This window comes from Balaenoptera borealis, assembly GCF_965194805.1.
Source record: "Balaenoptera borealis genome assembly, chromosome: 12".
Lineage (NCBI taxonomy): Eukaryota > Metazoa > Chordata > Mammalia > Artiodactyla > Balaenopteridae > Balaenoptera > Balaenoptera borealis.
In genome coordinates, this window is record NC_138869.1 from 66,251,394 (window position 1) to 66,278,103 (window position 26,710).

General features: G+C 34.3%; 1 protein-coding gene across 1 annotated transcript in view; it reads left to right on the forward strand.

The window, feature by feature from the left end:
- BMP5 (bone morphogenetic protein 5) overlaps positions 1–26,710 on the forward strand; it is a 123,684-nt gene that overhangs the window by 76,780 nt on the left and 20,194 nt on the right. The window contains exon 3 of the mRNA XM_082347214.1: positions 8,488–8,636. Coding sequence (XP_082203340.1) covers positions 8,488–8,636 — 149 coding nt within the window. The remainder of the gene's footprint in view (positions 1–8,487; positions 8,637–26,710) is intronic.

The following is a 26,710-nucleotide window of genomic DNA, read 5'->3' on the forward strand; positions in this document are numbered from 1 at the left end:
AGATTTTGGCAAAAGATGAATGGGGGTTCCATCCAAGGACTCATCTGATGTATATTAGTTTACCCAATTCCCCCTGCTGAGAAGTGATTTCATCTATAAAGAAATTTTCACAATACACGTGAACTCCAAGGACAGTGTCATAGAGAAGTAACCAAGCACAAGCTTATTTTGGAAGATTTTCTGTGTTGTCCACTCACATTTCTTATTGTGTTGAAATAGTATAAGATGTTCTATCTTTTAAATATGGATTCAAATGTGTCCTATAAATATTTGATGCTTCTTGTGTTTACTAAAAATCCCTCTATTTGACTCGCTTTGTTCCTACTATTCCACATTACTTCTCTTCTCCATATCTTAGTGAAGTTCATGTTATAAAACTTTGCTTTAAATGCATCACTTTCTTATCTTTTATTCACCCCTCAACCTACTGCAGTTTGATTCCCATAACTCCACTCTACTGATTATCCACCAACGTTCTCCTTGCTACCAAATCTTCTAGACACCTTTTTGTTCTTCCCATTCTTCTCAGTTTTTGATATTGCTGACCACCTCCTATTTAATATGTGAAATATTTAATCTGTGAAAACTAGGGGAGTGTATTAGTTTCCTAGAGCTGCTGTAACAAATTACCACAAACTTGGATGGCTTAATACAACAGAAATTTATTCTCTCACACTTCTGGAGATTAGAAGTGGTAGCTCCAAATATTCCTTGGCTTGGGTCAACATAAGTTCCATCTCTGCCTTTGTCCTCATACTGCTATCTTCCTTCTGTGTCTCTTCTCCTCTTCTTATAAGGGCAGCAGTCATACTGGATTAAGGCCCATGCTAATGACCTCATCTTAACTTGATTACATGGTCACTCCTTGGCTCCATGTCTGCCATCCTGTTTTAGGCTGGTGGCTCAGCTCAACCTTTCAGTATTCCAATCCAAAAACCAATTATCTTTCAGTGTAAAGAGGGCAGTTAAAGGATGGTTTGGGACTAAAAAGGGAGCTATAGTGATATAAGGGAAAGTGTTCTGAAAATGGAATATAGAAACCTGGGTTCTGGTCTCCCAACTGGGTGAGTGACCATGGGAAATAATTTGATTTCTCTTTAAGTTTTCTCATCAGTCAAATAACAGTTTGGTTACATAATTTATATCCCACTTAATTCTAGTATTCAGTGATTTATTTTGTTCACTTTCAGAGGTAGACTCCCAGGCTAGCTGATTTCACATCAGACATAACTGGTTATAATTTGTATTTGGGGCTTATAATGAGAATACTTCATTAATTCCATTATTCAGCTATGTAGAAAGTAGAAGGAGTTAACATTTCAAGCATCCAAAACCACATGCATAGTATGCTACTAGGCATGCTTGTGTACCAGATTATAAGAAGGATCATGAAGAAGAATATGATACGATTGTATAAAAATATTTGGTTTACTCAAGTTAAAGATCAAAGAAATTAGAGGAGGAAAATGAATATTTATATAATTGGATGTGTTTATAGACATAGATATATAATGAATACAATAGTAGCAGTTAAATAGTAAAAAGATACAATCATTTATTAATATAATTATTTTTACATATTTTAATCATGGTATATAAAATTTCATTAATGTAGTCTTATTCCTTGTTTCACTTTGAAAATATATATGTAGAGACTTTTTTCAAACTTTTCACATGCATGTTTGACATCATCACTATAGCCATATTTTGAATCATATATCACGATATTACAAAGTTCATCGTCTTCACATTCATCTATGTTGTTATAAAAGTAGCAATTTTTGAGTCTGTGTATAATGCTGTCATCAGAAATATTATGTTACCAAAAGCACTAATTCACACATTTTTTTGTTGTTGTTAGTTCGTTTTTAAGTATTTTTTATTGAAGCATAATTGACATATAAATTTATATTAGTTTCAGGTATACAATATAATGATCCAATATCTGCATATGTTGTAAAATGATCACTGCAGTTAACTTCTGTCACCATACCTAGTTAGAAATTTTCTTTCTTGTAATTAGAACTTTAAAGACCTACTCTCTCAGCAACTTTCAAAATATGTAATACAGTATTATTAATTACAGACATTTACCATGCTGTACATTACAGCCCCATGACTTACTTGTTTTATAACTGGAAGTTTACACCTCTGGACCTATTTCACCCATTTCTTTCACTCCCACCCCCTGCCTCTGGTAACCACTAATCTGTTCTCTGTATCTATGAGCTTGGGCTTTTGTTTGTTGTTTTGTTTTGTTTTAGATTCCACATATAAGTGCTAGTGTTTGTCTTTCTCCATCTGACTTATTTCAATTATTATAATGCCCTCAAGGTCCATTCATGTCACAAATGACAAGATTTCATTCTTTTTTATGGCAGAATAATATTCCATTGTGTGTGTGTGTGTGTGTGTGTGTGTGTATGCCACATTTTCTGTACCCATTCATCTGTTGATGGACACTTAGGTTGTCTCCATATCTTGGCTTTGTAAATAATATTGCAATGAACATAGGGATGTGTGCATCTTTTTGAGTTAGTGTTTTCATTTTCTTCAATAAATAACCAGAATTACTGGTCCAAATGATAGTTGTTTTTTTTTTTTTTTTTCAATTTTTTGAGGAGCCTCCATACTGTTTTCTGTAGTGACTGCACCAACTTACCTTCCCACCAACAGTGCACAAGTGTTCCTTTTCCTCTACATCTTCACCAACACCTGTTATTTCTTGTCTTTTTAATACATAATAGATATTCTAACAGGTATGAAGTTATATCTCATTGTGGTTTTGATTTGTATTTCCCTGATGATTAGTGATGTTCAGCATCTTTCCATGTACTTGTCCATCTGTATGTCTTCTGCCCATTTTTAAATAGATTTTTTTTTTTTTTTTTTTGCTATTGAGTTGTATAAGTTCTTTATATATTTTGGATATTAACTCTTTATCAGATATATGATTTGCAAATATTTTCTTCCATTCCATAGGTTGTCTTTTCATTTTGTTGATGGTTTCCTTTGCTGTGCAAAAGCTTTTTAATTTGATGTTGCCCCACTTGTTTATTTTTGCTTTTGTCACTTTTGCTTTTGGTGTCAGAGCCAAAAAAAAAATCATTGCAAAGACCAATATCAAGGAGCTTACTGACTATGTTTTCTTCTAGGAGTTTTATGGTTTCAGGTTTTACATTCAAGTCTTTAATTCATTTTAAGTTAAGGTTGTGTATGGTGTAAGATAGCAGTCCTGTTTCATTCTTTTGCATATGGCTGTCCAGTTTTCCCAACACTTTATTGAAGAGACTGTCTTTCCACATTGTATATTCTTGGTTCTTTCATTGTAAATTAATTAACCTATATACGTGGGTTTATTTCTTGGCTCTTTATACTGCTCCATTGATCTATGTGTCTGTTTCTGTGCCAATATCAAATTGTTTTGATTAGTATAACTTTGTAAGTGTGATGCCTCTAGTTTTGTTCTTCTTTCTCCAGATTGCTTTGGTTATTCGGGGTCTTTGTGGTTCTGTACAAACTTTAGGATTGTATGTTCTATTTCTGGGAAAAATGTCTGACAAACTAGGTAAAGATTCAACTATAATTTCCTCTCTTCCAGATAGATCTTCAGATTATATTACATTTGGTCTTCACAAAATCTCTTAAGGCAGTGATTATCATACTATCTTTTAGGCATGGGAAAACAGAGGCTGAGGAATTCCTTTATTGTTCAAGCTCTGTCTGCTCCCCAAATTCTAGTTTATTTTATTACAATACACTTTATTTCTTCCAGTGTCATAGCCTTAGATATGTAAGACTCTTTATTTTCAGATGAGTGGTAAGAATGATGATAACACAAATTTTGCTGAATTTGGCTACTGCTGCTCAGTCTTTAGTGAGTTCCTACCCTTTTGGTATTTTGAGGCTCCCAAGGCATGTATACAAAACCCTTTCCTCGCTCAGTAAAATAAAAAGCACCCTTGCAAAGCAGTATCTTCAACCCCACCAATTTCCCATGAAAACACATGTTTAAACCTCTGGTCATGATTGAAGTAAGATATGCTCACATGTATTTGTATTGAACTCTAACTGTATCTACATATCTACATATTATTTTTCACCTGTGATTAATTATATTCAGTATATCTATATATTTCATATCCAATAAATCTGTGTGATGCAAATCCTTTATCTGTTCAATATGACTCTGTATTTAACAACTGCATGATAGCTTCATTAAACTGTATGAGAAATTATTATGCTGATCTATATCATACTCAAGACAAAGGTTCAAATTCTACCTGAAAAAGAAAAATACAAATTTTCATCATTATGAGTTATTTTGATCAATATAAATTGACTTTCATGTATTAGTTTTTCAAAACATTTCAATGTGGATAATTGCTATAATATCTATAAACACAGAATGTTCACATCCAGGATTATTCTTGCCTTAAAAAAAAATTTTAAAATAGTATTATGGGTTGAACCATGTTCCCCTCTGTCCCCTATCCATATATTGAAGTCCTGGCCTCCAGTATCTCAGAATGTGATCTTATTTGGAAACAGAGTCTTTAATGAGGTAACTCAATTAAAATGAGGGTGAGTCTTAATCCAATATGACTGGTGTCCTTATAAAAATGTAAAATTTGGATGCAGTGATGTACATATAGGGAAGGTGATATGAAGTTGCAGGGAGGAAACAGCCATCTACAAGCCAACGAGATTCTTCTGTCACAGCCTTCAAAAGAACCAACCCTGCCAACACCTTGAGTTTGGACAACCAGCCTCCAGAACTGTGAGACAATAAATTTCTACTGTTTCAGCCACTCAGGCTCCGGTACTTTGTTATGGCAGCCTTAGGATACTAACACAGTAACATTCTGAAATGCTTGCATACATCCATGTAGGTGGACTTTATTTCCTTTACTAGAATGCAGATTTTAATTTTAGTTTCATTACTGTAATTGTACATAATATAAAATAATTATATTATGGATTTATTTCTGCTACAAATGAATATATTTTTCTACATATATATTTTCTTTGTACTGCATTCCTTTTAAATGCATTAATATTTTAAATTTTCTTTTATTAGAAGTTGTAAGAATTTCTTAAAAAAAAGGTAAAAGTGATAAGGCAAAGCAAATTTAACAAGTTTATTTTATACTGCTTATAGGATATATTTAGTATATTCTATTTCCAGGGAGATAAGTGCTCTTCTTTAGTGGAATAATTTTATACTTCCAAAGAAATCACATCTCGATTTCTACAGAATGGATAGGAATTTATTTTTAAGATGCTGTTATGAAAGTTGCTACATGAGTGAAAATTACAAAATTATTACCATTGTGCTTATTAAAAATGGACTTGAGGACTTCCCTGGTGGCACAGTGGTTAAGAATCCACCTGCCAATGCAGGGGACATGGGTTCAATCCCTGGTCCAGGAAAATTCCACATACTATGGAGTAACTAAGCCCGTGAGCCACAACTACTGAGCCTGCGCTCTAGAGCTCATGAGCCATAAACCCACGTGCCAAAACTACTGAAGCCTGTGTGTCCGAGGGCCCACGTGCTGCAACTACTGAGCCTGTGTGCTGCAACTACTGAAACCCGCGTGCCTAGAGCCTGTGCTCCACAACAAGAGAAACCACTGAAATGAGAAGCCCACGCACCTCAACGAAGAGTAGACCCTGTTCGTCCCAACTAGAGAAAGCCCGCACGCAGCAAAAAAAACCCAACACAGCCAAAAAATAAATTTAAAAAAAAAAAAAATAAATAAACAGACTTGACTCTCCTAAAGCATATTCTCTTGTCTGTAGGTAATGCAGAAGAGCTCTTTACACAAAAGGAAAGAGGAGAAATTAAAGAATAGAAGTTAACGGTCAAAAATAAAATAGTTTGGCTCAAGAATAGGAATCCATGAAGCTTATGAAGACAACTGATCATTCATAACTTTTCAGAGGTGAACTAGAAATATATGGATTTTTTCAAATCATACTATTGGCCTAGGTTTACCTTCCAATGAATTAGATTTGCATCACTGAAATTCAGGTATTTAGGGTTTGCTTGGGTCTGTTGGCTGATGCTTTTTCTAAATATATTCATTAAAACTGAAACTATTTTCCTCATAGACATGCTTAACAGTGTTGAGACTTGAATATGAATAGTTAGAGAATTTTTTTTTTCTGGAAAAGTAGCACAATTTAAAAATAATAGAAAATACACCTAAATAACTACATAAAGATATTTGTTAACTGGTTGAAATTGCTCTCAGAATTTACCTCTTTGTTCTTTTTTGTTTTTCAAATGTTTATCTATATCACACCAAGGGATGGCATTTTATACTTTGCACAGTTTATTAGAACATCTTTACCATATTTCAAATGAAAACAGGCTTTGAAAGCAGGGTAACACTTGCGTATTTTCCAAGCTACAAGGTGAATCCTTCTTCTGTTTAAGAAGCTAATAACGTGATTAAGTTACTTCCAAGATTACAGTCTCAAAGACATTTTTAAAATATTTCAAAAATTTAAGAATAATCCATATTTTCTTAGATTCTGTTTATTTGATAGGTTTTCCAATTTTGGAGGAAGAGGGAGAATTTGATTTACATTCCATCACACTGTGAAAATAATGGGTCCTTAAAATTCAAGTGGGAATGAATTAATCTTTTCATTGAATTGTAGTATATGCCTGTCGTATGTCTGCAGTGACTCAAACTGATTCCTGTATTGGATGTGAAAAAGTGTCTGTAACCCTTCTTTGGTAATCACTATGATTAAAATTGTGAAGGAGAATTAAAGCTGCATATTTTGGTGTATGGTAGCTGGACAATATAATTGATCATAAAACATTAATTTTAAGTTCTCTAGGTTAATGGAAGAATGGTATAAATCAAGTTTAAGTAAAGAAATGGAGAGGTACCTTCTAAAATATTGACTGAGATTCTTTACTTCTGTTATAGTTCAGTTTTCAATTATAGATTTTTTTCTAAGAAAATAATAAATATGCATGATTTGATTTTATTCAAAATTAGTTTTTTACATTTTGTAAGCCACCTTTATGGTGACTTCTAAGATACAGATAGATGGAAAATAAAGTAGAATAGTATTTAACATAGCTTATTATGACATAGCTCTGATCTTCCTCATATGAATAATATGCTGTCAGATTCAGCACAGTCATAAAGTGCATAATAGTGTATTTCTATTCTACTTTGATGGAGTTCCATTGTTTTTACCATCAACCTATCTGAGCCTTAATTTCATCAATATAAAAATCTATTGTAAAGATTAAATGTCACATAGAGAACAGACCTGTGGTTGCCAAGGGAGAGGAGTGTGTGGGGGGAATGGATTGGGAGTTTGGGATTAGCAGATGCAAACTATTATATATAGAATGGATAAACAACAAAGTCCTACTGTATAGCACAGGGAACTATATTCAATATCCTGTGATAAACCATAAAGGAAAAGAATATGAAAAAGGATGTGTATACATATATGTATAACTGAATCATGTTGCTGTACAGCAGAAATTAACACAACACTGTAAATCAACTATACTTCAATAAAACAGGTTAAAATAAAGCCTAAACATCAAAAAGATGTAGCACTTAGCTCAGAAGCTGCCTGTAGTAAGGATATAATAAATAAAATAATTCATTATCGTTTGACAAATACTCATACATTTGTAAATTTAATACTAAAGTTAAGATTGATAAATGTCAATAACAGTAACACTGTGGAGATTATCCTAAAACATACAAGTTTATATGCATAGGTACTACTGTGCCCAGGGGACTTGTGTGCAAAGAAAGTGTTAAAGTGAGTCAGGGAAGAGCCATAGCTCAATCTACGGGATTTCTCCCTTAATCCAATGGTATACTTGGTGACCCTCTCTTGGTCTCTGGGATACATAAAATAATTAATTATATAATAAAAATAGAAAATGAAATAAAAATGAAAAATATATGTAATAAAAATGGAAAAAAGTATAATGAAAGAGGGAAACAAAAGGAAAACTCCCTCTAAAACAGAGGCTTGCATCACAGCCTGCCTGCCCTCCATCTCCTTGGAGAATCCACATCCATGCAGACTGGAGCAGCTACTTTCACTTCTGTCTCTTTTCACTTTAACCCTTGCTTGTGTACTTGCCAATATACTGCTACTTATAGGTAATGGTTTGGGAAAATACTGATTATCAGGGACCAAACCAAGACCACTAAGTCCCTTTGTAAAGGAAACTTGACAGTGAAGAGCAGGCAAATGGAAATTGCTGTCAGATATTCCTAATCTGCACCAGGTTTGGGCTGGGATTCCAGCAATAAAAGGTTCTGTTATCTTATTACTCATCACTTGAGTCCTTTGTTCCTCTTATTCTTTAATGAACTCCTGTTATTGTAAGAGTGCTTTTGTAGTGTTTTCACTTAAGTGTAGGAAATGATGATCTTCATTCAAACCTGTAACTCTTTTTTGCTGTTGTTCTCTTTCTTCTTTTAGGGATGCGGATCTGTTCTTGTTAGACACAAGAAAGGCCCAAGCTCTAGATGTGGGTTGGCTTGTCTTTGATATCACTGTGACCAGCAATCATTGGGTGATTAATCCACAGAACAATTTGGGCTTACAACTCTGTGCAGAAACAGGAGACGGTAAGCACTGAATTTCATAAATTTGGGGGAGTTCTGGTTTGGACACACTGAGAGTTACAGCTTTTTGTGGGATTTAACCAATGTATATTTTATACACACAATGTGCAAAGTGGTGCATTCTATAAGATAGGGCAATATATTGATTAGTTAATTTACTTATAAACACATTACCAAACACGCGTTTATTGTCAGGCTCTGCAGTGGGTGTGGGGGGTAAAGAATTAAGTTCTGTTCCTGCTCTTGCAGTTTTTAGCCTTGTGTTGAAGACCTGTATGCAAACAAGTAGAACTACTGTGATATAACAATACCAAAAGAAATCGATGTATAAAATGCTATGGATCTATGTCTTGATTTTGTGGTGGTTACACAACTATATAATCTGTAAAAATGTATAGAACTGTACACTAAAGAAGAATGGATATTACCATATTCAAAGTATATCTCAAAAACCTGACTTATAAAAAGAAATATATATCAAAACAGATGATAGGGAAACAGACAAAGGACCTACCATAATACAGAGGAGGATGGGAATGGAACAAAAGAGTCATAAAAAAGTGCAAAAAATGATACTGAGTTAGGTCTTAACATATTGTAATATTTGGTCAAAGACAACAGCTCCAGAATCACTTCTGGGAGAGATCTGTTGACTGAAAAAAAAAAAAAAAAAAAAAAAAAAAGCACAACCTAAAAGTTGAGAGTTATGTTTTACTTGGTGGACAAAACTGGGGACTTAAGTCCAGGACACAGCCTCTCAGATAACTCTAAGGGACAGCTCCAAAGAGGTGGAGGAGGAGCCAGGATATACAGGAGTTTTTGCAACAAAGATCAGGTAGTCAGAACATAAAAAGATTATTGTTAATTAAAGAAAAACAGGCATCTCAAGTTAAGAAATTTATGTATGGGGAGATGAGAGAGTCTGGGCTTATTGAAATCATTCCTTTGATATGCATCTCAGCTGTCTGGGTCAGTATCATGTGCTTTCTCATCCCGAGTCTCCTCAGGGTGCACCATCAGGGGGCAGCTGCAGTGGCTGATGGTTTGATGTCGGGCATCCTGTTTCCACCCCAACTTCTCTCAGGGCTCACCGTTGGGGTGGCTGTAGTGTGATGGCTTGTTGGTTGAAACATCCTTTGTTTACTGATATGGCAGGTGTCATTCTTAGTCCACAGGTCTATAGGAAATCTTTTTTGAGAAGCTCCAGATGTTATTCTTATGCTCACAAATGCTCACTGAGTAGCGATGTGCTGTGTGCTTGGCTTGATGCTGGAGATAAAATAGTGAGCAAGTACAGAGATGGCTTCACGAGGCTTGCAGTTGAGTGAGGCATGAGGTAGTCAGCACATAATATTATTGAATGCACTTCACTACACACTAAGAGTCCAATGGACTCTGAGTGTAGAACAGTGAGCAAATTCGAGCTACAGTCTTTTAAAGATCAGGAAGATGTATCTAGGGGAAGAAATTGGAGGACCCTATACTATTTAGTTCTATCTTGCTTTCCATTCATCCTTTTTTCTCTGAGAACTACTTTATATTTTGTTTATCCTTTTCCTTTGATTGATTTTTCTTATATTTTAGGGGTAATTTTACTTTAAATGACATATTATTTATGTGATTTTTTGGAGCCTAAAATAAACTAACATTTCACTTCTTTCAAAGGTTTCCAAATTCTTTTTTTAAAAGTTAGGTTTGAGATACACAGCCTTTTGTTGCTCTTCTTTGGTTCTTTAATATTGTTTCATATGAAAATATTAAAATGATTAAATATGCTAGACAAGCTGGCCTTTTGTATTTAAGCCAGAGCAGACAGACCACCTTTTATTTGCAACAATGGAATCTGAATATGTTTACTTCTCAGCAAAAGTAATTGGAAGTCGTGAAAAAATGAAACTCAGCAAAGTCTCCTTTCAAATTCATTTGTTGACTATTATTCGTTTATTCATTTGTTCAACATAAAATCTTCGAGTGCCTATTCATGCAAGACAAAGTGTTAAGGAGACAATGACCTGGGAGACAGACACATATAGCTACTTAAGAAAGACTAAAGTGCCCTAAATCCTAAAAATAGTGATACAATCAAGACGCTATAGGAAACGTAAGGAGATGGTTAAGTCCAAACGGAGCCAAAGAACTGTGGTCCAGGTGACTTCTGGGCTAGGTCAGCTGGGTAAGATTTTAAGAAATGAAGATGAGGAAGGAGAGGGTGTGGTGGTGAGAATGGAGGAGAGTGGTAGCTCCTGGATGAGGAAACAACGTGAGTAAATACATAGAATGGCAAAAAGGCATGGTGTTGTCTAGAACATTCAGCAGTCCAGATTTGGCTCGAACAGCTTTCATGTATAAATACGATTGCAGATGCTATTAGGAAAGTGATTTGGAGACAAATCATGGAAGGCACATGACATCTAATTTATGTGTATATTCTTGTAACTTGACCACAGGTCATTAAAGAACTAGACTTGCTGCTTTAATCAATCAGAGTAACACTTTCATGATTACATATTTGAATGAATATCCATTTCATAAGGTCATGGATGTGTATTTCTGGTTCACAGTGGAACCCTTGGTACTTGGTACCATGCAGGTTGTAGGTATTAAAAACATGTTTTGAATGATTGTTGAATGAGTTTGTGACTTAAAAGACTCTTACGGACCACCTGTCATTGAACATGTTACTCTTTTTTTTTTTTTTTTTTAATTGATAGTGGATTTACAGTGTTGTGTTAGTTTCTGGTGTTCAGTAAAGTGATTCAGTTATATATATATATATACTTTTTCATATTCTTTTCCATTATGGTTTATTACAGGATATAGAATATAGTTCCCTGTGCTATACAGCAGGACCTTGTTGTTTATCTATTTTACATATATGAACATGTTACTCTTAAGAAGACCTTCCAAACTGTAAATTTGGGGTGATTATTAACCAAACCAATTTGGTGTAACACAGGAGAATTTTATACCACAAACCACAGTACAGTAATTAAAATTGTTTCAATCATAAGGTGAGGAGAAAGTCAGTGATATAGATTATTAAATTTTGTTTATCCTGCTTCCACAAAGGAAAAATAGCTAAGAGATCTAAATATATTTTGGAAATCAAAAGGCTGTTGAAATCAAAAGTAGCATCATGATTCCTCAGAGGACCTGTGGAAAGTACATCAGTTTGTAAAATATTCTTTTTAGAAATTTGATAAGTGAACTGCCATGGATTTGGCAGGAGAGTTTAAGGATATTCTATCGATTTTTTTTCATGCAGAATAGATAATTCTCTGAGTTCCAAATGTCTGCTTCAGCTAAATAAAGCAAACATATGAGCAAGCAAATGGAAAGGAAACATTGCTGCTTCTTAACGGCAAAATCTAGAAATTCCATACAAGTGGTTGTATCCAATTGTGCTAAATCAGTTTCAGAATTTTCTAACACTCCCTCATGGTGGTTAATAACCCTCTATGATAAAACAGGTACTCTTTTTTTAGCAGCAAATGTGTAGATTTAGGTCTGTCTTATAATCTAAGATGTTCGGTTCCCTAAATTATAAACATACATTAATTACCTGGCTTGTTAGATCCTTATTAAAATTGTTAATAAAACTACGGTAATTGGTATCATATCCTATATATATGTATATCCTATATATATATGTCATATATATATATATATATATATATACATACATACATACACAGAATTTATTACCCAGATAGCAATTTAATCTAGCTTTTAAGACTTGGGTTTTCTCCCCAAACAGTGTAATTTTCCATTGTTTGATGCTTTATATAGTTTAAACCTTCTAAGTAAATTAATTCATTTTTTTCAAATTTGGGTTTATAGAATAATTTAGAGATGGAAAAACAAAGATAGTATTTTTGGGATCATTAGAATGTCTTTTTAAAAACCCTATGTTTTCAGACATTTTAGGTTTGGCAATACTCAGAGTAAATTTTGCCAATGACTTTTTCCTTTCTATTCAAACCCGCTTATATGTCAAGGAAAATTCAATCCGTATGTTTCTGATTCATTTGTATTCAAGTCATCAAAATGTTGTTTTGTCAGAGTATTGTTCAATGTCCAAGAAACAGTATAAGGTTCTTTTTTAATAAGACTCTAAAATCCATTTTTCTTTGGACAAAGTTGTGGCATAATTTCCAAGCGTATCAAGGTAAAAATTCAGATTTAAAGTCAGAGATTTCAAAGTTTCACTAAATTTTGTAGCCAAATCAAGGAAAAAAAAAAAAAGATTTCAGAGGTATGAAGCTATCAAGTTAAATTCATTATCATTAATGCTTAAATATAATATAAAGAAATTTATAGTTATTGTTAGAACTTAGAGTTTAAGGTTTTGATACTTAATTTAAATAAAGAGAATAAAGAAATAGAATCGATCGCTCCATTCTGGAAATAGAAATTTTAAGAAAAAATCGTTAGGAAAACTAGATTCAAATCTTGTCTCTGACAAAATATTTTACATTTTAGCCATAGCGTTAATTAAATGAGTGTAATGGTAACTACCTTCCAAGGACCATGTGAGACTATATCAAGCAATAGTACCCGGAACATGATGAGACAGGAATAAAGGTATTTGGGTTGAACTGGACGAGAAAATGCACAGAGACTTACTCTACATGGTACTCCTTAAATTAGGATCAATTCTTTCATTGTGGAGATTTTACAGATGATTTAATAAGACTTTAGATAAATTCACAAATGATAATCCACTGGAGAGAGGTAAGATTATTGATATATGTTCTTAAATCTTGAGTTGGAAGCATAGTGTATAGATAGTTACGTTATTAGGTGCAAGTCTAATAACTTTGGTTGATGAAATGGTTATTGGTAGGAAGCTTTTAAATACATCTGATCTAGGGTATGAAGCCAACAGAAATGAACATTCAGAGATATGTGTCATGATCAATTGATTGCTTATATTGGCTAGGTCTTCATAGGCACTGGAGAATATCAAATTATTAGTACTTAATATGGTAGTTTTCTTGAGGCCCAACAACTTTATTCTTAGAAAAAAATGACATGGTTATTTGGGGGATAACTAACTGCATCAATGAATATAAGGGAAACGACCCTTGTTATAGGGTAATATACAAGGATAATTGATTAAAGGCTGGCGTACATAACCATCAGAAAAATTTTTCAGCCCAGAGATGCCTCAGTGTAAATTACTATCATTTGGCTTCGTAAACCTATTAGCAAACGTTACACATCAACATGGCTTCTTACAAGCAGTAGTTTAATGCTCATAGAAAACATGGTTAAAAAAACATTGATCATCTTTGTTAAAGAGTGGGACCCAAGAACTCCTAATATATGTTGTGCTAACTTTTTTAGCAAATTGCATAAAATCCCCACTACATAAGTTATATTTCCCATTAAAAAAATCAGAAAATGAAGATACTCTATGAATTGATTGGAAAAACATCATAGAAGACCTCTTTGAAAGTCAAGGAAACAAACCCTTGTAATTATTGCCTCCTCAGGTTATAGCCCATGTTGGTTAGCAGCTATATTTCCCAGACATTGTAAAGGGATAAAGTTATAGCTTTTTAATTTTTTTTGATTGTTAGTACACAAAAGTTTTCTCTATTCCATTTTTAGAAATTATATATGTACATAAATATATTGATATTTCAGAACTTTTCTAAAAGCACCAACAATTTCATCCTCTTTTATTTTCACCAACATTATTATTCAAATTATAAAAAAAGGTCTTAACTTTAGTTATGAGTACAATTAAACTGAAAGTGAGTATTTTAAAACTTTTATTACCCAAGGTTTCGCCATGTTCTCTACCCTTCCACTTGGAATTTTTGGGCTCATTCCTGCAAATTGACAATTGTCACACCTACATTAATAAGAAATGGGATTAGGTTTTCTTTTTCTACAACCTTGAATTGTTGCTTATTTCTATTGTTCCTTATTATGTGAAGAGTAATTTAAAGCACTGATAAATTTTTCTCCAAAACTTCAATATCCTGTGATATCTTTTAAATATGCTGTCTTAAATCAGATTTTTCAAAAGTTCCATGACATCTTTTGAATTACAGAATATATACTCCTAATTAGAAAAATCTATTCTATAATCTAAAGTCCTCATGTCATTATATATTAAATTAATATGTGAGTTACTAAATTGATATTCTTTTACTTTTATTAAATGTGAACATCTTTGTCTGAGAGAGATGAGGAGCTCTTAATGTGATATCTGCTTAAATTTAGTAAGTCCTGGAATCTGCTACTTTTCAATGCAAGTATCTGATTAAATAAGTTTGTTGTGTTATCCTTAGATTCCCAAATACAGTCTTTTTTAACTCAGGGGAAAATTTTCCAAATTAAGCCCTTGTGTTGTCAGATGACTATTTATCTGTCTCAAGGGTCAAATGATCTATGTGGCTGGTTAATCTGAATATCAGCTGACATAGTGCTAATAAGTAGCAGAAGAAATTCAGAGATCAAGGGTGATATTTTTCTTTTTGTCCTGCTGTTTTGACTACAGTTTCTCATTATTATGTATCTCAGTTCAAAAAGTTGAATTATGTCCACTTATCAGAGGATCTCTTAAATATTTTGGGATTTGATAATATTCTCTTCCCTTATCTGAACTTTATCTTTTAAAGCAATTAAGTCTTTTTTGTTCATAAAACCATATGGCTCCCTGTTGCTGAATTTATGGTGCTGACAATTGGTTTCAAACAAATAAATGAGAGTCTCTACTTCCAAGAAACTGCAAAAATCACATATCTTGCTAAATGTTCTGATAGGAAGAAGGAACATATACTCCTATGTTTGTTTTAGGTAAATATTAGTATAAATGAAGTACTTCTTTATGTTTAATGTTTAATGCTGAGGATAATTAGAGCATACTTGCTTGACTTTTGGTTGAATATTTAAGAATAAATTAGGAGGACAGTTGAAGAATAGCTATCTTCAAATACTTAAATAAATACAGTGAATAAGTAAAATTAAATTTTCCCTGTAGTCCAGAAATTAAATCAATGTGTAAAAAGGGCAGATTGAAAGCTTAAGAATAAAGTGCCTAAGACCTGGGAGTTAATGGCTATGGAATTATTTGTATGGTGAGGGAATGAGCTTGTGTGACTAGAAGAATTGTCTATTTATTTGACCTTTTGTCTAGGGATTATTATATTGTCTGTGATAATTTCTCAGGTAATTGTAATTTATATATTTACACTTTAAGCATTATACACATATAAATATTATTTTCAGAGAGGGTACAGTGAATAGATATGTACCATCTTAAGGAGCTTGGTATTAAATAGTTTCATTCAAACCAAAACTCAAGATATTATATAAAATCAGAGATGGAGAAATGGATAAAGGGAAGTAAGAAATATTAGACATCTTTTGGGGTAAATGTGTGTGTGTGTTTGTGTGTGTGTGTGTGTATACAAAGAGGGGTAATACCCAGGCATAAACAAATTCCCAACTGATCACGTGAAGGATCAGATAAGTTCATAGATGAAAATCTATAATTATTAAGGTGTCTAGAGAGCTCTTATTACAGCATTTAAGTAAGATTATATTTTCTTTTTCTTTAAGTGCCACAATATATTTTTCAGTATCATAACAAAATGTAAAACTTAATCTAAATTTCTCCAGAACATTTTAAAATGGCTTCTGTTTCTATCATATTTCTATAGAATTTTAAAAACTTTAAAACATAAATAAATCTATGGTAATATGTCAGTTTCTAAGAAAATCTTTTTTTTTTTTTTTGGTATGAATCAAACCGTAAGAGAGATTTAAAAGATAGCTAAGCAAAACAACTGCCTTGGTCATTTTATGTGAATGATTCAGAAGAGTTTCCATTGAGAAGAATTCCTGTATCTTTATGGTAAAAATGACTAGATTTCTACTGAAAATAAATATGACATAGATTTCCTCTGGGGTTTAAGATCAGTATTTGTTAATTTTCCAAACCCATGTAAGCTGTGACTTATGGATTTTCTAACTTGTGTAATATCTTAAAGCACATCAGAGAACATAAATCCTTCCAGCTTTAGATTTTTCCTCCTTTCCCACTGCATAAAAATGAGCAAAATCATCAATATGCCTTTCATGGCTAGAGAACTAAACATAAATATAGGAGCACTGTTAAATTTCTACTTTGTTTAACCTAAGTTCTTATTAATTCTCTTAGTCATATACGATTTTTATAAACTATATGTATCTCAAACTCAACTTAGCAAAACTTATTTTCTGTCTATACAAATAGCTGCTTTTTTTAAACCCTGATTTTGGCAGTACTTTTTTTTCTTCCATGCTAATATTTCGTAGTTTTTAGTTTTCATGATTAATTCAGGTTTTATTTCCTAGATTCATCTGTAGTTCATATAAAATAAGTATTCAAACCATGTATTTGCTGTGGTGGTCAATCAAAATAATATTAACAACTAACAGAAACTAATATTTCCTGAGCGTATTAGATGCCAGCCATTTGGTGAGATTTTTAAGTGGAATGTCTACTTTATCTTTACTATTTTCCCATTCTGTACACAAGGAAACTTAGCCTTAGAAAGCACAAGAATCTTGCCCTTGAACCTAAAAATGATTTGTTTTCCTAGCCAGATCTTATACACTATGACTCTCACAAATGATATGAATTTTATATAAATTCCAAACTGAAAAAAATTAATGCATTTTTATAATTTCCAAACAGGACATTGTTATTAATAATGATTGTTATAGAACAAAATTGAACTTTATGTTGGATCTGTTGGTAATTACCTTTGGGTTTTTATATTTTCTGTCTGGAATTTAACTGTGATCTGACCCACAACAGGTAACAGCATTTTTACCATAATTTTTGTTTTTTTAAATTTAACTACTTCAGTATTTCTTTTAGCTCCTTACACAATTATCATTAATTTGATAAATTTATAGACTGAAAAGAAGAAAAAAGTAACTTTTTTCCTTCCAGTGATCAGCTTCAACATGTAATTAAATTTAGCCAAATTTAATTTATTTTTAGTTCCATAACGAACGTCCCCCTCCTTTTGTGCCCTGTGTCACTCACTAATGTATTTTGCTAGGTTCTCCTTCCCTGTTTTCTCCCCTCTGTTTTACTGTCCTTAATCCACACTCCCCATCATAGACTCCTCATGTCTACCTCCCCCACCATCCTTTTTAAGTGTCAACTGGTACTCAAGTTTGTAGTTTCAATAACGGTGCAGCAAACTCACCTGAGGCTAGTCAAGCATGCAGTTTCCAAAACATATTAATTGATTATTTTGCAAAAAGTCAGGATGAAATTCATCCTTTCTCTCATCTCTCCATCCCCCTTCCCAGCATCAAGGCTGAAGGTGACCTGGTATTATTCCAGCCCTAAAGAGGACTCCCTGAATTGTATTTTGGGGAGAGCATATTGGGGTAATTTTTTCCTCAAAAAATTGAAAAGAAAAATCTCTGGCAAATAAAACAAGTTTTTAATTTTTCACTGTGTTTAGCTTTGCTTTTTAACTTTTTTTTCCCTATGAGCAGAGGGTGAGCCATAACTGCTTTGCTAAAAGCCCATATTTTGAACAAAATGGTTTGAATGTAATTTACAGATGCCTTAGTTCTTTGGAAAATGAAGAATCACGATGCTGGTTTCTTTTTAAATATCTATATCCATTTTGTTATCTCTATTATATTTTCCTCTGGTCGGTACTCTGAAATGGGCCTCCAGAGCCTAGTTTAATTTTGTATAATGATTGGTAGAGAGAAAATGGTTTTTCTTTAAAAGTAGGTTTGACTATAGAATATATTCAGTAATGAATTGGAAAACTTGGATTTGCTGTTTTACTATGTCCATTATATATACAATGTTTTAAAACCAGGTTTTAAAGGCAACTTCCTTGTTTTAATTTATAGTATGTTTATATTTGAATGAGAGCCACTTGGTAAACATCATTTGCTTATCCAAATTTAGCATCACAACCTAAAAACATACGTGAAAAAGAATTTTGAAATCAATGATTTAAAGTAAGCGGATAAAACAGGAGTTAGTCCTGCTTCATTATCTGGTGAAAGAGGTATTTTACCATTTTTTAGATTTCCCTTAATGAAAAGGGATATGGAAGTGTTTGGCGACATCTGTATTTCTGTTTTGGATTTTCCCTAATTCAAAACAGTAACTGTGGAGCACCCATCTTGCCAAACAAATCCCAAGGTCAGAAATATATTCCAGTTTTTGTTGTTTGTTATATTCTCTATTCTAGGCTCTAACTCTGCTTTGACTAATGATCTGAGGGGTAAATATGTTCATGGTAGTATTGATTTGGGGCCATGCAGAATATGAGATTCTCCATATTCTCATCGTACGGAGTTAACTCCGTCTCTTCCATTGTTCCTTCCCCTATAAGTTTAACATGGCTGAACATATTTCTTAAAGACATATTGCAGAACAAGGGCAGTGCTGGTTTTGCATCACGAGTACAGAGCACAATGGGAAGAAGAGAGAGCCTTTAGTCGTTTAAGGCATCAGCAGTCACTGTTGCTGAGGTTAAACTTTGACTCAGCTGGTGTAGACTCACAGGGACAAAGGAAAACCAAAACAAACCAAAGCATCTACCCGCCAAAGTCAACAGTATGTATTACAAGTGGGGATCAAAACTTGAAATTAGACGGAAAATGCTTTGATAGGGAAATTATATATCTCAGCTCCTTGAACATGGATTCCAACTTCTCTGCAGTCAAACTTGTCAAGTTTCAATTTGAGGGAAATGGAAAGTAGGGGAGACCACCTGTGTTGTCATGGCTGGAAGGAGTGTTGAATGGTCTTCCCACTTACTAAGGAAAGTCTGATCTTAAACATCACAAAACCAGCAGCTACCATAGTGTCCTTGACAAACACAATGTGTGTATCACTGCCAGACCCAGGAGATGGATGGATTCCTCCAATCTTTTCAAGGTGGGGAACAGAGACCCAACAGAAAAGCATCAGCCCTAAACAATCTCTAACAAAGGGGAACTCTGTGTACTTAAAGGAATAGGGTAGTACTTAGGGTGGACAGGGCTGAGTTAAAAACATGACTCTTCTCTGAGCTTTATTTTATTCATTTTAAAAATGTAACCATTGTTTTTTGGGGAGGGGTACATAAGATGATGTATGTAAAACAACTGATAAATTACCAAGCTTCAAAATGGCAGCTGTTGCTTCTTTCTTAACTTCAAAAGGACTGAACTGGCTTATCTTCTCAAATCCCAATTTCCCTGATGCTTTTGAAAGGCTTGCTTGTTATGACTTTTGGGTACCAGCTCTACTTATTAGTGGAGGTATTCAGATGATTTCTCTGTGAGGTGATAAACTGATAGAAACATGATAGTTCTACTTAGGCTGTGAGATCAGATTTGCTTCTGACCCACGCTGACCAAAAGGTAAACACCCTGGGAACCCAACTGTTATTTTGCATGTGGACAGGTCAGAAGGATGCTTTTGCTCTGGGGTCCACCATGAAATCATGGTGGTGTGAAGTCTCACCTGGTCCCTTATGTGGGGCAGGCCAGCTCACATTCTGCTGTGGCTAGAGACATGAGAAAAAGTGAAGAAAGATTCTGCTTCTCTTCGCTCAGAAGAATATTTTGTGATCCAATCTTCATATGCGAAGGAAAGAACTAAGTCCCAAATGTCTTAACTCCACTTTTTTTTCTTTGTTTGGCAAAAAGTAGACACTTATGATGGTATATACATTAGGTATTCAGTATCAGGCCTTCACTATGTATTTTGGAAAACATCTTTTAACTCCTTTCACTCTTTCTCTTCATTAAGTGTCAAAATGATTTACTTCTCCTCCATTTTGGTAGTCCTTGACTATTCTAAAGATTCTAGAAGTAGCTTATGATCATTTAATGAACTATGTTTTTCTGTATGATAAAAGTTCTTTTTGAATAATATATCATATAAGCTGGTAAAAAAGAATGTTTCCTTTAGACACTCATAAATTTCCCAAGTAACTGCATTAAGTTCGTTGCAAAGACTACTTTCATCCACTATAGATCAAATGCAGAGTCTGAAATTAATTTCACTGCTATGAAACAAACTCAGATGAGCTTGACGCCTAAAAACTTTTCTTCATTGATATCTTAACACGTAAAAACAGTTTTTGAAGATGTTTTGGTTGATTTCTGCTGAAACCCTGCTTTCATTATAGTTTTATTTAACTCCCCTGTGATTTTAAAGGAAAAAGTATATGTGTGTGTACACATTTTTTATTTTAAGAAGTCACATAATAACTGGAAAAGAGACTAAAAATAATTCACTCTTCCCATGGTTTTGTGAAAAGAATGTTTCTGCTTTCTTAAAATAAATGAGACCTGTAAGACCAACAGCTAACCAATCTTTTGGGGGCATGTGACAGATTATGTCTGTAAAACTCATAGGGCCTCAGGGGAAAGGCTCTATATATAAAGAGAGGAGCTATTAAAAAGTAAGTGCTTATGTGAAGGTGAACTACAATTCCTAGTTTGAGATTCGTATTTCCACTAGCTGAAAAGAGGGCCCCAGTAAAAGGCATTTGTGGGGCTTGTCACGCCTGAGACAGTAAGCCTCCACATTTCAGACCATGTCCCATGGAAGGAGACTAATTCTTTTCCATCACCTCAGTCCCACCCTCAGTGCAATAAAAGATTTGAATATTCTGGAAAGCTTCCCCAACAAGGCATAAACCTCTGGCCCTGCTCCTTTATGTTTCTTGGTCTTTCTTCCTCCAGGCAACCCCCCACCCCACCTTTCAGAAATTTCTTGAGCTACAGTTCTCAACTCTTTGCATTTTCCCCCCATCACGTCTTGAACCATCATACCCGTGTTTCTGACCAAATATCCCAATTTCTTTACTAATCCCTATGACTTTCTCAGACGGCAGGGCATGAGAATCCTTTCTATAAACATTTTAGAAAGAACGGAAACTCTTTAAAAAATCTCTTCCTCCTTTAAACGTTATCCTTCCCATACCCCAATCCTAGAGGAAAATGAATTTCTTCTATTGCAGTGTTACCAGGAAGTTACCAGGAACTGGAACCACATTTCTTGTCTGCAGATAATACTCAACCCACCATTCATGTTAGCACGCCAGGACATGGTCCCTTGTTGCCCTCTGTGGATGTCATACCCCCAATGTTTCTTTTCTTCTTTATCATCAGCTACAGAATCTTATCCTTATTCACACATGTTATTACACTGGACCCTTCTTTTGTTTTTGATACTTTTTATTTTTGTATTTATTTATTATTTATTTTATTTTATTTTTGGCCGCGTCGGGTCTTAGTTGCAGCACACGGGATCTTCATTGAGGCACGCGGGATCTTTTGTTGCGGCACATGGGCTTCTCTCCTGTTGTGGAGTGCGGGTTTTTCTCTCTCTAGTTGTGGCGTGCAGGTTCCACAGTGTGTGGGCTCTGTAGTTCGTGGCATGTAGGCTCTCTAGTTGAGGCGCATGAGCGCAGTAGTTGTGGTGTGTGGACATAGTTGTCCCTTGGCATGTGAGATCTTTGTTCCCTGACCAGGGATTGAACCCACGTCCCCTGCACTGTAAAGTAGATTCTTTACCACTGGACCACCAGGGAAGTCCTGTTACTTTTTAATAATGACTGTATAATTGTCAACATATAATTATATAGAACAAAGTGGTTATTTTTTAATTTACTCTTTTAAATGTTGGGATAAAGTAGAAAATGAAAAGATCTAGCAAAGAAATTGCATGATGAGCCTGGCTTATTAAACAGAAGCCCAGAATCACCATGAAGAATCACTAAAAAAAATCTAACTACCTTGTACTCTGAAGTTCAATACCAATATATTTTTTAACCAGTACCACATTACTGGGAGTTTTCAGTATCACTGAAATAGTTTAAAATCCCAGCTTTTCACTGTTTTTGCTTGAGATTGTAAGGCAATGTAAACTATCTTAAAATCAGGAAAATTCTGAGCACGAATGTAAAATTCTATTTATGATACTTCAAATATCTGGCAGTAGGTCTGTGCTTTTACTATAAAACTAGAAATTATGCAAAATTTTCATCAAAGTATGACATAGTTGAAATTCATAACTAGATTACAATTTGCTTAATTTAAGATTTCACTGAGTTAAAATGTATATGGAATTTAAGTAGACAAAGTTCTATCTCCCCCACATTCCTTAAAATCTGATATAAAAATGATTTAGTCTATATGCCGGGTAGAGAATTCTGCACATTTTAAATCATCTGTTTCTAAAAAGGGTACGATTCCAGTATAATTTAGAGCCACGGAAACTATAATTTAAGAGTACCAGAATCAGATTTAATCACAGATTGAAACTAAGCAAAGAGCAAGAGAATATGTGAATGAGAAACAGCGCAGTGATTTGTTTTCTGTGAACTAGTCCACAAAGGATGCTGTAAGTGTCTTTCGAAATGAAGAACAGGTAATTTGTGCACAAGTTTCATCACAGGTGTTTTGGGTTAAGTGTTCAATACTGTGGGTTTATAGGGAAAAAAACAATGGAATTTATGCTAACATCTTATAGTGATATCAACGTTTAGACTCTGATAAATCCTCAAGTGAATGTTTTTCAAATTGTGTATTCTGGAGGAAAACTAAATGCTCATATTTGGAACCACTTGTCCTTATAACATCAACATGTCTCTAAAGAGCTGTTTTGTCAGAGGCTCCTTTAATAACCCTGTTTTTAAAGAAATAAACATTTTGAAAGTCACATTTTCCAAAAAGAATGGTCTGAAATACAAAACTAGTGAGTTGGGGATGGCTCTTTGGTTTGCCAGCCTACTGTCTCGATGATTCTAAATTTGAAAATAGTTAGTTGTGTCCTTAGGCAGATGTGAATACAATACCCTGACCCCCAGGCTTATATAAAGTCATAAGGGTCAGAGGAGAAGATCTGGATGTCTTGAATCCATCTTCAGTTATGGCAAAATGTGTAAGTCAAAGCGCCACCCTCACATACTATCTTCTTGATTCCTGTGTGAAAAGAATAATTATTTCTTTAGATGATACCATCCTAACCCCACCTTTAGTCATTCTGTAGTTAATAAAACTGAGAAATGCCCATATATTTGGTTCTCAAATTGCTTCTCTTCCCTCAGTACCTGTTGAGTAGTTTCGAGATGAAAACAAGATGGCCAGGATAAGAATAGTTCTAAAAAACATTCACATGGAAAGATTTAATGGGCATTCTTTTCATAAATTCAAGAGATGATACCTCTGCCCATATCGAACTCTGGACCTCTATATTTTTTTCTCATCACCCTTTTATTTTATGATCCAAGAATTCTGTGATACAGAAACCTGGGATAATTGGGCACCATGTTTCTTTGGGTCGAGCTGCCATCAGTGAAATCACTGGAATGCTGGTATATCCTTCAAATAACCTTTTCTATCTCCTCTCCCATTTGTGTGGGAGATCCCATGTGTATTTAAACTTGAATGACTCCCAACAATCAAGTTCTTCTCCCTCTCTTGCTCTCACCCCACCCATTTAGCAGATCACTGCCCTTCCTTCTTCCTAGTGTACAACATCAGATGTGACAAAAGGGAAGTGTCCTCTTGTTCTAGGAACATTTCATCCCATCACTTGCCCTGCCTCTCACTTTGGGACAGTTTTTGATCCACCTTAAAATTCCCAATGCCATGAAATCGCTGCTTTGCTCACCTTTGAACTGCTACCACTCTCTGAAGCTGGTGCTGGTACAGGAACTCATCTTGGACCTACCTACATTCTGGTGCTGCCATCTTGTACCATTGTGTAGCTACTTGGAAGCCACTCTTCTGATGTAGGAAGAATCTTTGGCCACCACTTGCACCACACCATTAACCAAACTCCAAAGTAGGGCTCCCTTGCCCTCCCAGAATTTTACAGGGACTTTGGGTAAAAATAGGTCTGTTTGATTTTCTTGAATCCCCTTGGTTCTTAAGAAGTTAATCATGCAAACATAGGAGCAAGGCCAGAAGGAACACTGAGTTACAGACTCAAAATCCCTGCTTCCTTATACTCACTGGGGCATTGTTCTGAATCTGTACTCTAGGGGTTCACCTGTTTCTTTCGATGAGTTCTCTCCCTTCAGGTTTTTCCATTCTCTTCCAAATATAGGTCTGGTAAATTAAGCTTATCCATGTTCTAGCTATGCCTAAACTTGTCAGAATCCTAAAATGATTAAGCTTGGATTCAAGCTGGTGTCCCTTATCACCCTTTTATTTTAATGCTCTTTTTATTACCCCAAGTTATGTTTATTTCCACTGTATATTCTTTTTTTATTGTTTCAGTTATACATATGTATATTTATTCTTTTTCATCCTTTTCCATTATGGTTTATCACAGGATACAGAATATAGTTCTCTGTGCTATGCAGTAGGACCTTGTTGTTTATCTATCCTATATATAATAGTTTGCATCTGCTATCCAGTGTATATTCAATCCTTAATGTATATATGTTTCCTACCTACATTTTTTAATAAGTCAAAATTGAAGATTAGCTTTGAAAAATAAAACCACGGTAATACACACTTACATATAGTTTTCCTAAATCAAAATGTTTTAGGTAGGTTTCTTTACTGATATATTTGCAGTATCTAAAACATCCTGTACATTTAATAATAAAATTCAACATCGTGAAATAGATTTTATAAAATAGTCACTATTTTTAATACCTGCAATATAGTCTGGGTTTCTATTAGCACTTCTAAGAAAAATAACTGTTCAGCCCTATTCAAAAGGTTCAGTCAACATAATCAAGGGAGGTATAATGTGTCTGAAGGACAAGGTCATATAGTTAATGCTTCCACGGTGTAGCTCAAGATCAAGAGCCACTGAGTAAGTATGAACTTATGGAATCTTAATAGTCACATCATTGCTGAAGTGGAAAGGAAACCAAGAGGAAACTTAATAATATCAAAAGTTATTTTAAAGGGAGTTCACGTTGGTTTGAAGGGGACTTTGCTTCACACACAATATCCACCTTTGTAAAGCCCAAGAAACCCATATTTGTCACACACACACATCTTTACAGTTTTCAAAACATAAATCTTGAGAGCAGTCTTCTTTCTCCACAGATAAAAATCAAAATATTGAAAGTCTTTCGAATAATAACAAAAGGAATCCTCTTGCAAACCCAAGGAAACTTGGAACTCTGGGTTCAATGCTTATTTAACTGGAAAAGGGTCAGTGTGTGTTGTAATGAATGGAAAACTGATTTTACTGTATTCCATTCGTGGCCACCATGTGGCAACCCATTTCAGTATTACAAAGATCATATATTAAAAATGATTTCTGCAGTCATCCATGTATACAAGTAAAAATTTTGTTCCTGTTAAATTATCACTTCATTAAAACATCAAACTCAAAGCTCAACAAATACTTTTTATGTTGTGCTCCAAGACTGAAAAAAACATCCAAAATTTAAAGAACAGATCACCAGTTATTCTATTCCATCACAGTCAAGTTTCTCAGTTCTGTTTTTTTTTTTTTTTTTTTCTTTTGCTGCACTCTCTGTCACTGGAAACATCTTAAACCAATTTCAAGTGCTACACCTGAATAAACATGTTGTAAAAGTGTTTATGTATTGAGGTGGGTCAGTTCAAGGTATGGTATTTGGCTGGAACTTCTAATTTCTCTTTTTACAGCAAAAGGGCTGCCAGAAGGAGGAAGTCTGAGCTGAATTAATACATTTGTTACAGTGGAAGTAGAATGGAAACTACTCCGACCACAAATCAAACTGCCTCTTTCATTTATGCCAGTGATATAGTTTTTCTAAGAAATATAGACTCTGGCATGGAGCCACTGTAAGTTTGCATTTAAAAGAGAAACCCATACGCTTATTTGTTTAAGGTTTACTGCTCTGATTATTTGGAAGTTCTTTCTCTGCTAGGACAGAGTGAAGTGGCATTTGGGAAGCCGGTGGCCGTTTTCATATTTGTAAGAAAGCAACAAGTTTTCCCAATGAGCAATTGTTGAGGACGCTGATTGATGCTGCATGCATTGACACACACGCATTTTTTTAAACTAATATCTCCACATTTTAAAGGACCTCTGTGTTCCTCCCAACAGCTGCACAGCCTCACATAGCACA